This window comes from Rhinopithecus roxellana, chromosome 15 (assembly GCF_007565055.1).
Source record: "Rhinopithecus roxellana isolate Shanxi Qingling chromosome 15, ASM756505v1, whole genome shotgun sequence".
NCBI classification, from domain to species: domain Eukaryota; kingdom Metazoa; phylum Chordata; class Mammalia; order Primates; family Cercopithecidae; genus Rhinopithecus; species Rhinopithecus roxellana.
Window position 1 is genome coordinate 6572265 of NC_044563.1, and position 17712 is coordinate 6589976.

Consider the following 17712-nt stretch of genomic DNA (forward strand, 5'->3'; position numbering starts at 1 on the left):
CGCGCGCGTCGGCTCGGGGGCGGAGCCTGGGAAAGTCTCGGGGCGGGACCCGAGCCTGTCAAGGAGGCGGGGCCGGGGTCCGCCCCCCGGGCGGGAAGAGGACGTCCCTAACAATTGTGTCACTGAATTGATTGGGACTGCGGCCATGTGGCACTTTGTTTGAAGTTGTGGATGTAATATAACAGCATTGCAGAGTTAGGAAAATGAAAAAAAAAAACCCGTAAGCCACACCCTCAAAGCGTTATGATTTTTGTGTATTCCGGCTTTTTTTCCTTCGCATATCTAGTATGATTGTCGGGACTCTTGCATCCTGGATCTCTCTCTTTCAAAAAATAAAAAGAGGAAGAGGGAAAGAAAGGTGGACAAGTAGACCAAGAGGGCCCATTGCGGGGTCGGAAATGAGTCATAGTGGTGCCCAATTAATATTAGGGAATAATAGATGGATGATAGAAATGAGGTGCTTTAGCGCCGGGCGTGGTGGCTCATGCCTGTAACCCCACCACTTTAGGAGGCCGAGGCGAGAGGATCGCCTGAGCCCGGGAGTTCGAGGCTGCAGTGGGCCGTGTTCGTGCCACTGCACTCCAGGCTAGCCGACAGAGCGAGATGCTGTCTCAAAACAAAACAAAACAAAAAATTAAATTCAACAAAAGAAAAGAAAAAAGAGAAGTGAGGTACTTTGGGGCTAAAAGAACTTTTTTTTTTCCTTTTTTGAGACGGAGTAGAGCGAGATGCTGCCTCAAAACAAAAGAAAAAATAAAATTAAACAAAAAAAAGAGAAGTGAGGTACTTTGGGGCTAAAACTTTTTTTTTTCTTTTTTTGAGACAGAGTCTCGCTCTGTCACCCACGCTGGAGTGCAGTGGCACAATCTCAGCTTACTGCAACCTCTGCCTCCTGGGTTCAAGCAATTCCTTGCCTCAGCCTCCCGCATAGCTGGAACTACAGGCATGCTGCCACGCCCGGCTAATTTTTGTATTTTCAGTAGAGACGGGGTTTCGACATCTGGAGCAGGCTGGTCTTGAGCTCCTAGACCTCATGATCCACCCTCCTCGGCCTCCTGAAGTGCTGGGATTACAGGCCTGAGCCCCGGTGCCCAGCCCTAAAACAACGCTTCTGTGCGCCTTTAGAAACTGACTGTGAATGACAGCAGTAAGCGTCTTCCCTCTTCCAAGGTTTAGCAAATCCAGTACAGGCGGGGCATGGGTTTTCTGCACTCCCTCCTCCCGTCATCACCATCATCATCGCTGTAAAGGAGTATTGTCTTTCTAATGCGACCCAGGCACTAAAGGTTTAACATGCATATTTATTTATTTATATATATATTTACTTAGTTATTTTTTCTTTAGAGACAGGGTCTCACTTTGTCCCCCAGGCTGGAGTGCAGTGGTAAGATCACTGTTCACTGCAGCCTCCACCTCCTGGGTTCAAGTGATCCTCCTGCCTCAGCTTCCAGAGTAGCTGGGACCACAGGCCCATGCCACCACACCCAAATAATTTTTTTAAAACATTTTTTGTAGAGATGGAGTCACTATGATGCTGGTCTCAAAATCTTGGCCTCAAGCGACCCTCCCACCTCACCCTCCCAAAGCAATGGGATTACAGGTGTGAGCCACAGTGCCCAGCCACTTCACATATTTGTACTGGTTAGTTTCCCAACAAGAGGTCCTCTGACAGGACCTCTGTGGTGAAAGGGAAAAGTGTTTGTTTGTTTCTACCAACACAGAAACTTTACCGGTAAGTTCTACCAAATGCTGTTGTTGTTTTAAAATGGAGTCTCACTCTGTCACCAGGCTGGAGTGCAGTGGCACAATCTCAGCGCACTGCAACCTCCACCTCCCAGGTTCAAGCGATTCTCGTGCCTCAGCCTCCCGAGTAGCTGGACTACAGGGGTGCCACCACGCCCAGCTAATTTTTGTATTTTTAGTAGAGACAGGGTTTCACCATGTTGGCCAGGATGGTCTAGATCTCTTGACCTCGTGATCCGCCCGCCTAGGCCTCCCAAAGTGCTGGGATTACAGACGTGAGCCATCGTACCCAGCCAAGTTCTACCAAATGCTGAAGCAACAAGTAGTCTTATACAGACATGAGGCTAGTTTAATCTTCTTAAATAAAATAGGTAAGTACACCACAAGGTAAGACAAGCATACATCTATTTGACTAATAGATATAGATATAAAACTTTTTTTTTTTCTGAGATAGAGTCTCACTGTGTCGCCCAGGTTGCAGTGCAGTGGCACAATCTCAGCTCACTGCAACCTCCGCCCCCTGGGTTCAAGCAATTATCCTGCCTCAGCCTCCCTAGTAGCTGGGATTACAGGCACGCACCACCACGCCCAGCTAATTTTTGCATTTTTAGTAGAAACGGTGTTTTGCCATGGTAGCCAGGCTGGTCTCAAACTTGTGAGCTCAAGGAGATCCACCCACCTTGGAGTGTTGGGATTACAGGCATGAGCTAACGCGCCCAGCTGATATGAAACATTCTAAATAAAATACTAGGCTAATTGAATTCACTAATGTCATGTAAAAATGCATCAGTATGGGCCAAGTGTGGTGGCTAATGCCTCTAATCCCAGCACTTTGGGAGGCCAAGGCGGGTGTATCTCCTGGATCTCCTTGAGCTCACAAGTTCAAGACCAGCCTGGACAACATAGCAAAATATCATCTTTACCAAAAATACAAAAATTAGATGGTGTGGTGGTGCACGCCTGTGGTCCCAGCTACTCAGGAGGCTGAGGCTAGAGGATCGCTTGAGCCCAGGAGATAGAGGTTGTAGTAAGCCAAGATCGCACCACTGCACTCCAGCCTGGGTGATAGAGTGAGACCCCATCCCCAAAAAAAAAAAAAGAAAAGCATCAATATGCTAAGTGAAATATCAGTCACATACAGGAAAATACTGTATTATTCCACTTATGTAAGGTATCTAGAGCAGTCAGATTCATAAAGACAGAAAGCAGGGCCGTGGCTCACACCTGTAATCCCAGCACTTTCGGAGGCCAAGGCAGGTGGATCACCTGAAGTTAGGAGTTTGAGACCAGCCTGGCCAACATGGAGAAACCCATCTCTACTAAAAATACAAAAATTAGCCAGGTGTAGTGGCGCACGCCTGTAATCCCAACTACTCAGGAGGCTGAGGCAGGAGAATAGCTTGAACCCAGGAGGCAGAGGTTGCAGTGAGCCAAGATCACGCCACTGCACTCCAGTCTGGGTGACAGAGCGAGACTCCATCTCAAAAAAAAAGAGACAGAAAGCAGAATGGTGGTTGCCAAGGGCTGGGGGAAGGGGGGTGAGAAATAGAGAGTTGTTCTTTGATGAGTGTAGAGTTTCCGTTCTGAAAGAGGAAACTGTTCTGGAAACTGGTTGCATACAGTGTGCATATACTTAACGCCACTGAGTATATACTTCAAAACTGTTGAGATGGTAAATTTTATGTTATGTGTATTTTGCCACAATTGAGAATAATTTTTTTTCTGGCCTGGCACAGTGACTCAGGCCTGTAATCCCAGCACTTTGGGAGGCCGAGGCGGGCGGATCACGAGGTGAAGAGATTAAGCCTGACCAACATGGTGAAACCCCGTCTCTACTAAAAATATGAAAGTTAGCCAGACATGGTGGCGGGCGCCTGCAATCCCAGCTACTCAGGGAGACTGAGGCAGGAGAATCACTTGAACCTGGGAAGTGGAGGTTACAGTGAGCCGAGATCGCGCCACTGCACTCCAGGTAGATGACAGATCGAGACTCTGTCTCAAAAAAAAAAAAGGCCTGGCACGGTGGCTCACGCCTGTAATCCCAGCACTTTGGGAGGCCGAGGCAGGCGGATCACAAGGTCAGGAGGTAGAGACCATCCTGGCTAACACAGTGAAACCCCATCTCTACTAAAAATACAAAAAAAATTAGCCGGGCGTGGTGGCTGGCGCCTGTAGTCCCAGCTACTCAGGAGGCTGAGGCAGGAGAATGGTGTGAACCCAGGAGGCGGAGCTTGCAGTGAGCTGAGATTGCACCATTGCACTCCAGCCTGGGGGACAGAGTGAGACTCCACCTCAAAAAAAAAAAAAAAAAGAAGAAGAAGAATTTTTTTTTTCCAAAAAAATACATGAAGATCAAGTAGAGTGTATTCCAAGAATGTAAGAATGGTTCAACATTATAAACATCTATTACTGTAATTCACCATGTCGCTGAACTAAAGGAGAAATTGCATATGGTTATCTCAAAATATGCAGAAAAAGCATTTTATGAACTGCTGTGACGATTTATGATAAAAACTCACAGGAAAAAAAGAATAATTGTCTCAGGCTGATAAAAGCTGCATACAATTAAGTATAATGGAATAAGTATCCACAATTTCTTGAAGATCAGGAACAAGGCAATGATGCAATGATGCTCTCTATCAATGACGCTGCTCTCAGTAAGTGTTAGAAGTCCTGCCTAGAACCCCAGCACTTTGGTAGACTGAGGCAGGAGGAGCGCTTGAGCCCAGGAGTAACAACTTGGGCGAGATGGCAAGACCCTGTCTTTACAAAAAGAAAAAAAAGAAAAAATTAGCTGGGCATAGTGGCACATGCCTGTAGTCCCAGCTACTAAAGAGGCTGAGGCAGGAGGATCCCTTGAGCCTAGGAGGTGGAGGCTGCAGTGAGCTATGATCTCACCACTGCACCCCAGCCTGGGCAACAGAGTAAGACCCTATATCCAAAAAAATAAAAGAATTAAAATTTTTTTGAAAAAAGAAGTCCTGGCCAAGACAGTAAGCCAAGAAAAAGAAATGAAAGTAAACTGTCATTGTTGGCAGATTATATGGGTATAGAAAATCCAACATAATCTACAGGCTACTTTAACAAATTAGAAGGCCAGGCATGGTGGCTCATGCCTGTAATCCCAACACTTTTAGAGGCCAAGGCAGGAGGATTACTTGAGGCCAGGAGTTTGAGACCAGCCTGAGCAACATAGCGAGACCCTGTCTCTACAAATAAATTAAAAACTGTAGTTGGGCATGGTAGCACACGCCATGATTTTAGCTACTTGGGAGGCAGGAGGATCCCTTGAGCCCATGAGGCTGAGGTTGCAATGAGCCATGATCAGACCACTGCACTCCACGCTGGGTGACAGGGTGAGACTCTATCTAAAAAACAGAAACAAAACAAAAAACCCAGAGTTCAGCAATGTTACAGGGGGAAAAAAAAAAAAAAAAAAAAAAAAGCAGCCGGGCACAGTGGCTCACACCTGTAATCCCAGCAATTTAAGAGGCCGAGGCAGGCGGGTCACCTGAGGTCAGGAGTTCAAAAGCAGCCTGGCCAACATGGTGAAACCCCCGTGTCTACTAAAAATACAAAAATTAGCCAGGCGTGGTGGTAGGTGCCTGTAATCCCAGCTACTTGGGAGGCTGAGACAGGAGAATCGCTTGAATCCGGGAGGCGGAGGTTGCAGTGAGCTAAATGCCACTGCACTCCAGCCTGGGCAACAAAGAGCGAAACTCCGTCTCAAAAAAAAAAAAAAAACACAACCGAAAAGTATAATAGAATATAAGGGGCCAGGCATGGTGGCTCACACCTGTAATCCCAGCACTTTGAGAGGCTGAGGAAGGCGGATCACTTGAGGTCAGGAATTCAAGACCAGTTTGGCCAACATGGTGAAACCCCGTATATACTAAAAATACAAAAATTAGCCAGGCATGGTGGCACATGCTTGTAATCCCAGCTACTCAGGAGGCTGAGGCAGGAGAATCGCTTGAACCTGGAAGGTGGAGGCTGCAGTGAGCCAAAATCACACCACTTCGCTTCAGCCTGGACAATAGAGTGAGACTCCATCTTAAACAGAAAAAAAAAAAGAGACTAAAGTATCATTCACAACATCAATAAAACCCATGAAGTAGGAAATATAAACACAACTCAGAACTTTTTGAAGAAAAACAAAAAAACTTTTTTTTTTTGAGATGGGGTCTTGCTCTGTTGCCAGGCTGGAGTGCAGTGGCGCAATCTTGGCTCACTGCAACCTCCGCCTCCAGGGTTCAAGCAATTCTCCTGCCTCAGCCTCCCAAGTAGCTGGGACTACAGGCGCCCACCACCATGCCTAGCTAATTTTTTGTATTTTTAATAGAGACAGGGTTTCACCATGTTGGATAGGGTGGTCTCGAACTCCTGACCTCAGGTGATCCCCCTGCCTCGGCCTCCCAAAGTGCTGGGATTACAGGCATGAGCCACTCACTGTGCCCGGCCTGAACAACAAAATTTTATAACACAAAAGAAGATCTCAATAACTGATGTGACGTATCTTGTTAATAAACAGAACAACTTAACACAAAGATGTGATTTCTTCTGAAATTAATCTGTGAGTTCAATGAAATCCGAATAGAAATTGGGAGGATTTTTTAAGAACTTGGAAAACATTTTTGTAACATTTCTATAAAGAATAAAGGTCCAGCCGGGCGCGGTGGCTCAAGCCTGTAATCCCAGCACTTTGGGAGGCCGAGACGGGCGGATCACGAGGTCAGGAGTTCGAGACCATCCTGGCTAACACGGTGAAACCCCGTCTCTGCTAAAAAATACAAAAAACTAGCCGGGCGAGGTGGCGGGCGCCTGTAGTCCCAGCTACTCAGGAGGCTGAGGCAGGAGAATGGCGTAAACCCGGGAGGCGGAGCTTGCAGTGAGCTGAGATCCGGCCACTGCCCTCCAGTCCGGGTGACAGAGCGAGACTCCGTCTCAAAAAAAAAAAAAAAAAAAGAATAAAGGTCCATGAAAAGCTAGGTCAAGTTTGAACAAGATAACCAAGGAGAAGGGGCTGGGTCCTCGCATTGAACCACACCAAAAACCATAATGATGACAAGTGTAAGATACTGGCGAGAAATAGTGAAGTGGGCCAAAGAACCAAAATGAGAGCCTAGAACAATATATATGTAGGCAGCTCTACAAATGCTGTATGATAAAGACGGCACCACAGTCCAGAGGGAAAAAGAACTGGTTGTTTGGACCGGACAGGGGTAGTGACTCACACCTAATCCCAGTACTTTGGGAGGCCAAGGCAGACAGATCACATGAGGTCAGGAATGCAAGACCAGCCTGGCCAACATGCTCAAACCCCGTCTGTACTAAAAATATAAAAATTAGCTGGGCTTGGTGGCGGGCACCTGTAATCCCAGCTACTTGAAAGACTGAGGCACGAGAATCGATAGGACCTGAGAAGCAGAGGCTGTAATGAGCCAAGATTGCGCCACTGCATTCCAGCCTGGGCAACAGAGCAAGACTCTATTTAAAAAACAAAACAAAACCAAAAAAAAAAACTGGTTGTTAGGTAGGTAGTTCTGTGAAAACTCTACATTGAAATAAATCTAAATCCCTCTTTGCACCATATTCAAAGATGGAATCCATAGAGTTAAGAATCCTTTGGGAGGCCGAGATGGGCAGATCACGAGGTCAGGAGATCGAGACCATCCTGGCTAACACTGTGAAACCCCGTCTCTACTAAAAAATACAAAAAACTAGCCGGGCGAGGTGGCGGGCGCCTGTAGTCCCAGCTACTCGGGAGGCTGAGGCAGGAGAATGGCGTAAACCCGGGAGGCGGAGCTTGCAGTGAGCTGAGATCCGGCCACTGCACTCCAGCCCCGATGACAGAGCGAGAGGGGAGGCCGAGACGGGCGGATCACGAGGTCAGGAGATCGAGACCATCCTGGCTAACACCGTGAAACCCCGTCTCTACTAAAAAATACAAAAAACTAGCCGGGCGAGGTGGCGGGCGCCTGTAGTCCCAGCTACTCGGGAGGCTGAGGCAGGAGAATGGCGTAAACCCGGGAGGCGGAGTTTGCAGTGAGCTGAGATCCGGCCACTGCACTCCAGCCTGGGCGACAGAGCGAGACTCCATCTCAAAAAAAAAAGAATCTTAAAATTGATTAGAATAATACCTAACATTTCTCAAGTGCTCATATGTGCCAGGCACTGTGCTGTGCTCTTTACTGTGTATTAACTCATTTAATTAATTTATAATTAAGCAGGTGCCTGCTATGAGGAAAGCATTATTGTTATCTCTGACAGATGAGGAAACTGAGACACAGAGAGGCAAGGCTGGGACTAGGGCCAAGGCATGTGAACAGAGTTGTGCAATGTCAAATTCCATCCTTATTTAAAATTTTGAGGAGGCTGAGGCAGAAGAATTGCTTGAACCCGGGAGGCAGAGGTTGCAGTGAGCCGAGATCATGCCACTGTTCTCTAGCATGAGTGACAGAGCGAGACTCCATCTCAAAAAAGAAAAAAAAAATTACAGGAGGTGGCTCACGCCTGTAATCCCAGCACTTTGGGAGACCGAGGCAGACGAATCACCTGAGGTCAGGAGTTCAAGACCAGCCTAGCCAACATGGTGAAACCCCGTCTCTACCAAAATACAAAAATTAACCGGGTGTGATGGTGGGTGCCTGTAATCCCAGCTATTCAGGAGGCTGAGACGGGAGAATCACTTGGACTCCAGAGGCAGAGGTTTCTGTGAGCCAAGATCGTGCCACTGCCCTCCAACCTGGGTAGCTGAGTGAGACTCCATCTCAAAAAAAAAAAGAAGGAATCTTGCCCTGTTGTTCAGGCTGGAGTGCAATGGCACAATCTCGGCTCACTGTAACCTCTGCCTTCTGGTTCAAGCGATTCTCCGGCCTCAGCCTACCAAGTAGCTGGAACCACAGGCACCCGCCACCATGCCCTGCTAATTTTTTTGAGACTTTGTCTTAAAAAATAAAAATAAAAAACTTGGAACAGAGGTGAATGTGCAATAGCTACCCTTGCCCCTACAGAGGCCACAGTCTGTAACCCCATAAGACCCAAGAACACCAGAAGTGAGCAATAGGATTAATTTTGGCAGGAATCAGGGCAGCAGTAGGACTAGTGGCACCCTAGGGTGGCTCTGCTTACCACAAGTCAACCATGAAGAACTTGACTCAAACCCTAGAATCCTTAGCCACCAACACAGGTCAGGCCTTAAAGGGAATTCAAGAATTCAAGAATTTCTAGACTCTTGGGCGGGCGGATCACGAGGTCAGGAGACTGAGACCATCCTGGCTAACACGGTGAAATCCCATCTCTACTAAAAATACAAAAAATTAGCCGGGCGTGGTGGCGGGCGCCTGTAGTCCCAGCTACTCGGAAGACTGAGGCAGGAGAATGGCATGAACCCAGGAGGCAGAGCTTGCAGTGTGCCGAGATCGTGCCACTGTACTCCAGCCTGGGCGACAGAGCAACACTACGTCTCAAAAAAAAAAAAGTTTAAGGTGCTGTCTACCACCACCAGGTCACCCTTGAATTCTTTCCCAGGGGAAGTCAAGAACTCTCTTGGGCTAAGCCCCAATTTTGGGGATCACCTGCCCTGCATCAGCTTTGCTATGCTGAGGCTGATCTTGAATTCCTGGGCTCAAGTGATCCTCCTGCCTCAGCTTCCCAAAGTGCTGGGATTACAGACATGAGCCACTGCACCCAGCCTGAGAAGGAGTGATTATTCTTTAACTAAGAGCATATTAGACAAGGAGACAAAGACAGACAGATAGGAAATATGTGCAAGGTCATAAACCAGCAGGGATTTAATGATTAGATATTAGATATGCAAATTAGTAGAAAAAAGGCTAGAAACCCAATAGCAAAAAGAAGGACAAAAGATATGAAGAGCCAGTTCACAGACGAGGGAATCCCAATGGCTGACAAGGGCACAAAGAGCGGCTCAAACTCTCCAGCCATCAGAGAACCCAGAGGAACATGAGGTACCACTTTAAATTCATCAGATCAGTAAGCCATTAAAAAGTTGGATGGTACCAAGTCCTGAGAGAACCAGAAGCCTCCAGGTCGAGTGTCAACTCTCACAGCCACTCAGGAGAGCATCTGTGGTACTTTGTGAAGTCATGAGTGCGTGTACTCTATCCTGGAAATCCCACTCCAAGGGGAATTCTCCCACAGTCCATAATGGGACAGCAGGAAGATGTTAACTGCAGTGATGCTTGTGATGGCGGAGTTGAGGCCAGTTTGAGTGTGCAACACTGTGGAGGTGAGGTGGATCATAAAGGTGCTAGACATTCAACGTGGTATAACACGCATGTAGCTTGTAGAAACAACAAACAAGATGCATGTGGAAAACAGCATCGAGAGTGAAAATGTAAACGTGTAAGTAACAGAATTGAATTTCCTGCATGACATCATGCATGTAAATTACAAACACATCCACATAGGAGACAGTGCCATGCATGGTACAGAGCCAGGCAGGCTTCAAGGATGCCGACTGAGCATGCTGACATGGGGTCTGATGGATGGCAGGGGAGAGAAAGGAAGCTGGGAAGTGAAAGAGGGAAAGTGAATTAACATAATTCGAGGGGGCCCTTGTTCATAGTGTTGATGTGTAACAAACTGAGAAGTAGACTTGACTCAGCTCTGTATATGAGGCCATAAAATGAACCGTGGAGGCCGGGTGTGGTGGCTCATACCTATAATCCGACTCACGCCTGTAATCCTAGCTACACGGGAGGCCGAGGCAGGAGAATCGCTTGAATCCAGGAGGCGGAGGTTGCAGCGAGCCGCGATCTTGCCACTGCACTCCAGCCCGGGTGATAGTGCGAGACTCTGTCTCAAAAGAAAAAAAAAAGTTAGGCAGGGCGCTGTGGCTTATGCCTGTAATCCCAGCCTCCTCGGGAGGCCGAGGTAGGAGAATCACTTGAACCTAGGAGTCGGAGGTTGCAGTAAGCTGAGATCACGCCACTGCACTCCAGCTTGGGCAACAGAGCGAGACTCTGTCTCAAAAAAATAATAATAATAACTCTTGACTAAGGTCCACAAAACTCTCAAGGCTCTGGGGCCCGTCTACTCCTCCCAGGTTCAGGTCGCCCCTCCCCTTTCCTCACTGCTCAGCCTCACTGGCTTTCTCACATTCTTCCTCCACAGGCCAAGCTCCTTCCCACCTCCTGGCCTTTGCACGTGCTATTCCCTGGTGCCAGGAAAACACTGAACCTTGCTTTTCTCATAGCTGGCTCCTTCATCATCGGCATTCCTGCTCAAATGTCACCTCTTGGAAAGGTCATCTGACGGCGGAATCTAAAGTCAGTTTTGCATCACACAGCACTTGAAATTGTCTCATTTTGCACTGTTTTATTCACCACTGTATCTATAGTGCCCAAAACAGTGTTTGGCCCTAAAGAGATGTTTAATAAATACTTGCGGCAGAAATGAATGAGGGGTTTGCCAAAGTCCCAAATTCTTCCAAGTGGTAGAATGGGGATTTGAACCCAGGTCCACCTAATTCACAGAGTACTTCTGCTTTCTGCTCTCTTCCACCCTCACCCTCACCAGTCCCCATGGTTCTTTTTTTTTTTTTTTGAGACAGAGTCTTGCTCTGTTGCCCAGTCTGGAGTGCAGTGGTATCTCCACTCACTGCAACCTCTGCCTCCAAGGTACAAGCGATTCTCCTGCCTCAGCCTCCCAAGTAGTTGGGATTACAGGCACAGGCCACCGTGCCCAGTTAATTTTTGTATTTTTAGTAGAGACTGGGTTTCACCGTGTTGGCCAGGCTGGTCTCGGACTCCTGACCTCAAGTGATCCACTCACCTCGGCCTCCCCAAGTGTGAGCGACATGCCCTGCCAAGAGTTCAGATTTTATTCTAAGTGCAATGGAAAACCAAGGGAAGGTTTTTTGTTTGTTTTGTTTTGTTTTGTTTTGTTTTGTTTGAGACGGAGTCTTGCTCTGTCGCCCAGGCTGGAGGGCAGTAGCTCAATCTCGGCCCACTGCAACATCTGCCTCCCGCGTTCAAGCAATTCTTCTGCCTCAGCTTCCCAAGTAGCTGGGACTATAGGCATGCGCTACCACGCCCGGCTACTTTTTGTGTTTTTAGTAAAGACAGGGTTTCGCCTGTTGGCCAGGCTGGTCTGGAACTCCTGACCTCAAGTGATCCACCCGCCTTGGCCTCCCAAAGTGCTGGGATTATAGGAGTGAGCCACCGAGCCCGGCCAGCAGCATAATTTTTTAAAAAGGTTTCATTTAAGAATAACACAGAGATAAAAAGATTTGTTTTAAAAGATCACTTCGGCTGCTGCGTGAAGACTGGACTGGAGAAGTGGAAGACACATAAGCTCTCTGAGCCTCGGTTTCCACATTTGCAAAAATGGGGAGAGTACCCCTGTGGTTCAGGGCTGTTGTAAGGTGGGGAAACAGTTTCCAGGAGTGTCCTTGGCACTCGAGGAACACGCTGCGGTGCAAAAGGCCCTGTCAGGGACCTGGAAGTTGGGGCGTGGAAGCCCCTCCAAGCCCCCCACCTACAGGTCTGGGGGCTGTGTCAGAGCCCAGAATCGGCTGTCGCTCGCCATGGCGGCCACTGAGTGGCGTCACTGGCCGGGCGCGCTCAGTCTTGAACAGGCTCCCACCCATCAGCCCGCTCGGCGCTCGGCAGCTCTAGCCTGCTTAGGGCGAACGGGGGCGGGGCCTGCGTGTAGGGCGGGGCCAGGACCGGAGGGGCGGGGCATGTGGGGGCGGGGCCGCGGCGACGCTGGGCGTGTGGGCGCAGATGGCGGCGGCGCACGGCGCCTGAGAGGGCCGGGGCTATGAGCGCCGCCCGGCCCCAGTTCAGCATTGATGATGCCTTCGAGCTGTCCCTGGAGGACGCGGGCCCTGGACCCGAGTCCAGCGGGGTCGCGCACTTTGGGCCGCTGCACTTCGAGCGTCGGGCGCGGTTCGAGGTGGCTGACGAGGACAAGCAGTCCCGGCTGCGCTACCAGGTGAACCGCCCGGCCCACCTCACCCCCTGTCCCCGGCCGGACGGGACCCTAGGCCGGGCCCCAAAGGCCTCAACTCGGGAATGAATCTGCCTAGAGGCCCCAGCTGAAGTGCGAGACCACCCCCCCACCCCCGGACGTGACTCTTGATCCACAGCCCTGCCCAGGCCCTCCCAGTTCCGATACCGGGCCCCAGCCAGCCGGGAAGAGTCCACAGCCCGGGCCCAGGAGCTCATCCCTCAGCTCCAGCTGGGGAGCCCAGTCGATTCCCTACTCTGCCTGGGTACTCGCCCCTGGCCCCCGCTGGGTTGGGGGAGCTCCTCTGTATCTGAACCAGACCTTGCCCACACGCAGGAGCATCCCCTGTGCCCCAGGCCAGCTAAGCTGATGGGAACCCGCACGCCTTTCTGTATTCTGAAAGCCCTCACCCTAATCCCACCATCACCCCTAAGAGCTGGAGCCCCTCTCACATGACCAGTCCTTGCTTGCTTCCACTACATCAGAAATCAATCCCCATTTTCCCAGAAAACCTCCACCAACCCTAGGCTGCTTTTCTTGGAGACCTGGACCAGATCCCTGTACCTTGAACCTGGGAACCCTGGGCCTGGCCTTCCCTGGCACCCCAATTCCCAAGCTCTCATTCTAGGCCACTGAATGAGAGCTCCACCCTGACCCAAAGTTGGGAGCTCTCCTTTCCCTGGGACCCGTGCAGGCTCCTGCTCCCCAAAGCCCTGGCATCCACCCACCTCCTACCTGGTTTCTGTGATTCACCAAACCCGTTCTGCAGGGAGGGCGGAGGGCCAGGTGAGCAGCTGCCAGGCGGCCAGGCAGATGGTTGTGTAGGCCTCCCTTCTCTCCCTGGGAAGGGATGAGGAAGGGCCCCAGCCTAGCAACCCCCCTGAGACCTGTGTTCTGCAACAGAACCTGGAGAACGATGAGGATGGAGCCCAGGTCTCTCCGGAGCCAGATGGGGGAGTCAGTACCAGGTTAGGGCCAGGTGGGGACCCAACCCTGTACCCCAGCCCCAGCTCCTATCCCCAGGGACCCTGCTGAGTCGCCCACCCCACTTCACTCACTTCCATCCCGTCCTATTGATTCCTAGTCTGACCCTCACTTTCCTCACAGGGTCCCCTATACTGCAGGGTCACCCTACCCTAGTGCCCAGCTGTACTCACCTCTTTCAGAAACCCCCAGTCTGGTCTGGCCCCCACCTTCATACAGGTCACCTGTCCTAAAGAAACCCCTAGCTCATCTCCAGTCCCTGAATTCATCCTCACCCACCGAGGCCTCTCAGAGTCCACTATTCTGCAAGGGGCCAGCTCCAGTCCCTGCACCACACCCTGTACTTCATCAGGACTTCTGTCCCAAAACAACCCCATCCTTGCCTCCCTGCCCCTCACTGGGCGCCTGTCCTGCAGGGATTCCGGCCGAACTTCCATCCGCAGCTCCCAGTGGTCCTTTAGCACCATCAGCAGCGGCACCCAGCGCTCCTACAACACCTGCTGCAGGTGAGCCTGCCTACCTAAGCCCCCAGCCAAGCAGCCCTGGCTCTACCACTGCAGCCTCCTGCACCCCCTCCCTCCACCTCCTTCACATTCACCCTGCTCTCCTGCCACCCAGCTGGACCCAACACCCTTTGATCCAGAAGAACCGTCGAGTGGTGCTGGCCTCCTTCCTGCTCCTGCTGCTGGGGCTGGGTGAGTGGCCCTGAGGGTTGGAGTCAAAAGGGGCCCCATGGGAGGCTCTGCCTCCCCCTTGACACTGAGCCTCCCAGCATCCTGAGGGGGCAGCTGGCTGCCATCATCACAGCCCCAGTTTATAGGTGAGGAGACAGAGGCCTTGCAACCTGGGCACACAGTCAGGAAATCACACATAGCTGAAAATGGAACCTGGCTTATCACTCCAGAGACTTTTCCTTTTTTAAAGAATTTAACCTGTTTAATCCATTAGAGGACAGAAGAGTAGCAGCTACCATTTATTCTGTGTCTACTTTGGGCAAGGTGCAGGGCAGTTTTATTTTCCCACCTTACAGAAGTCCTGCAAGTGAGGTGGTGCCCAGAAGAGCCACGTGTAGGGGCTCAGGGATGCTGAGTGCCCAGCCAGTGCAGAGCCACAGGGCACCTGGTACTTCCCCTTATCTGGCATCTAAGCGCTGACCAGCACCCCTCTCCTACCCATTGCTCAGATGGGGGAACTTTTGGTCCAGAGCAGGCAGATCTCACACCAGGTGTCCTCTGGCTCCCAGGCACCTCGTTCTTTGGGGTAGAGGAGGCAGAGTCCCCAGAAAGGATCCAGGGTTGGGGTCACGAGTGACATATAAGGAGGGACCAACTGTGGCTGCTACCCTGGCTGATCTCTCCGCTTCTCCAGGAAGGCCAAGGCTTCCCAGCCAGCCAGGCCCCCAGCACACAATCTGGCCTCCTCTCTGGGTGTTTGAGTGCATGGGAGGGGGCTGCCACTTCCCAGCACCGCTGCACACCGGCCCTGGTAGTGCTGCCAAGTTCTTTCATTTGTCCCCTCTCAACCCAGCAAGGCAAGTCTGGGGCTACCAGAGCTCCTTAGAGGGCCTTTCTAGGGTGTAGGGAGTGAGTTTCAGCCCCCATCATATCCTATACCCCACCTTTTTTTTTTTTTGAGGAGGAGTCTTGCTCTGTTGTCCAGGCAGGAGTGCAGTGGCACAATCTTGGCTCACTGCAACCTCCGTCTCCTGGGTTCAAGGGATTTTCATGCCTCAGCCTCCATAGTAGCTGGGATTACAGGCACCCGCCACCACACCTGGCTAATTTTTTGTATTTTTTTTAGTAGAGGTGGGGTTTCACCATGTTAGCCTCAGGTGAGCCACGCGCCTCGGCTTCCCAAAGTGTTGGTATTACAGGCGTGAGCCACCACGCCCAGCCCTTTTTATTTTTTTGGAGACGGGGTCTTATTCTGTTGCCCAAGCTGGAGTGCTGTGGTATGATCGCTGCAGCCTCAAACTCTTGGACTCAAGCCATCCGCCCAGCTGAACCTCCCTAGTAGCTGGAACTAGGGAAATTTTTTTTTTTTTTTTTTAAATAATAATAGAGACAAGGCCTCACTATGTTGCCTAGGCTGGTCTTGAACTCCTGAACTCAAATGAGCCTCCCAAAGTGCTAGGATTACAGCCATGAGCCACCATGCCTGGATTGGGCTAATTTTTTTTTTTTTAGAGATGGGGGGGGTCTTGCTATGTTGCCCAGGCTGGCTTCGAACTCCTGGCCTCAGTCTTCCTGCCTTGGCTCGCTGAAGCTCTGAGATTACAGGCATGAGCCACCGCACCTGGCCCACCCTTTTTGAAGTAGTCGGGGCAATGCACAAAGCACACAGCAGTCCATGGTGGCCCCCCATTCCCCCAGGCTTACTACCCGCCTTGTTGCAGAGTCCAAAGTCCAGCTCCTCATTCCCCCATCCCTCTTGTAACTGGGGATCCAGGACTCCTGCACTGCCCTCTTCTTACCCCCCATATCCCGATCACCTGTACTGTTAGCTTTCAGGTTCTTATTGGTTCCTCCACTAAGGATGGGCCATGAGGGCAGGGATCTTTTCTGCCCTTCAGGGCGGAATTCCCAGTACCAGGCACTCAGTAGGTGTTCCATAAATGTTTGTGGAATGACTAAAAGCCCACCCCAAGGAGCAAATAAAAATCTCTCAAGTTTCACACACTTCCCAGGGCCTGCTCAGTGCCTTGCTCTGGAAACAGAGCTTGGTGAGCTTCCTGGAGAAGGTCTCTGTCTAGGGCACCTTCAGCTCAGGTGGTGTAGGGCTGAGCCGGGCTGGGAGTGGGAGCCCCCGCCCTCACCACTGCTCCTGCCCCCACCCCCGCGGCTCCGTCTGTGTGCAGTGCTGATCCTGGTCGGCGTGGGACTGGAGGCGACCCCCTCTCCAGGTGAGCGACCCTCCCGCCCCCACAGGCAGAGGACACCCCTGTCTTGTGTCCACGGGTCCACGGCAAGCCCTCCCACCTCCCAGCAGTACACGGCCACTTTTCAGCTGGGAGTGAGGCTTGCCGGGGCAGTCAGAGGCAGCCCGGAAGGCCTCGCAACCCCCGCCCCCTTGCCCTGACTGGGCTGTGGTCCCTCCCGCAGGTGTATCCAGCGCCATCTTCTTCGTGCCGGGTTTCCTGTTGTTGGTGCCTGGAGGTGGGAGCGGGCACCGGGGCGGAAGGGGCGGGGCCGCGGAGCGGGGCTGAGGGCGGGGTCGTGGGGAGGGGAGGGGCCTCTGCGCTGACAGGCCCCGCCCCACAGTCTATCACGTGATCTTCATATACTGCGCTGTCAAGGGCCACCGGGGCTTCCAGTTCTTCTACCTGCCCTACTTCGAGAAGTGACCGCAGCGCAGCGTGGACTCCTTGCATCCACGTGGGCGTCCCTCTGACCCGCGCTCTGTTCCGTTCCCCTCATCTCAAGGGAAGAGGCCCTCCAGGGCCCTCGAAACCCCAGCCCCTAGGGAGTTTGCTCAGGAAGTTTGGGGAATGCAGGCCTGGCCCTGGGAAAGCCGCCCCTCGCCTGCTCTGTGCCTTAACTTATTCTCCGGCCGTGCGGCTGCTAGGTTGCTGTTATTTTGTGCTAATAAAAGAGTAGTTAATTCCACCAGAGGCAATTGCTGTCCTCCTGCCCTGTCACCACTAGCCCAGCCCACCAGCCTGACCACAGCCCCCCTCCCAAGGACTGACCCTGAGGCTGAAGGGCTTCGAGTACCACCGAACGCGTGGCAGCCCTGATGCTGAGGCTTGCCCAAAGGTACGGGGCATGTTAGGGGCAGAGCTGGGCGTAGGAAGTCTGCCTTGCCAGCCAGGACAGCCTGCCCCACCCCCACCCTTGGATGACTCAACCAGCCCGTCTCTGTCTGGTGGCCCTGGCCGAGAGCACTCAAAGATGACGCAGGCCTGGGGCCTGGAGGCTGGTATCCTAGTTCCAGCCTGGCTCTGGGGCCCTGGGCTGCCACAGCCAGCCCTGAATGTGGGCCATGCCAAGGCAGCAGCCCAGCCCCCTC

General features: G+C 51.6%; 1 protein-coding gene across 5 annotated transcripts; it reads left to right on the plus strand.

Moving 5' to 3' along the window:
• Positions 1–12446: 12446 nt before the first annotated feature.
• TMEM134 (transmembrane protein 134) lies at positions 12447–17319 on the plus strand. 5 transcript variants are annotated; one of them, XM_030917263.1, is made up of 7 exons: positions 12453–12705; positions 13624–13688; positions 14121–14210; positions 14323–14399; positions 16391–16606; positions 16806–16859; positions 16965–17319. In XM_030917263.1, the coding sequence occupies exons 1-7, from the start codon at positions 12532–12534 to the stop codon at positions 17045–17047; spliced, it is 759 nt and encodes a 252-aa protein (XP_030773123.1). In that variant the 5' UTR covers positions 12453–12531; the 3' UTR covers positions 17048–17319. The 5 variants fall into 5 exon arrangements, with proteins under 5 accessions (XP_030773124.1, XP_030773123.1, XP_010364637.1 ...); XM_010366335.2 differs by having other exon boundaries at positions 16562–16606; XM_030917264.1 differs by having other exon boundaries at positions 12447–12705; positions 14121–14399; positions 16562–16606; positions 16965–17312.
• Positions 17320–17712: the final 393 nt, after the last annotated feature.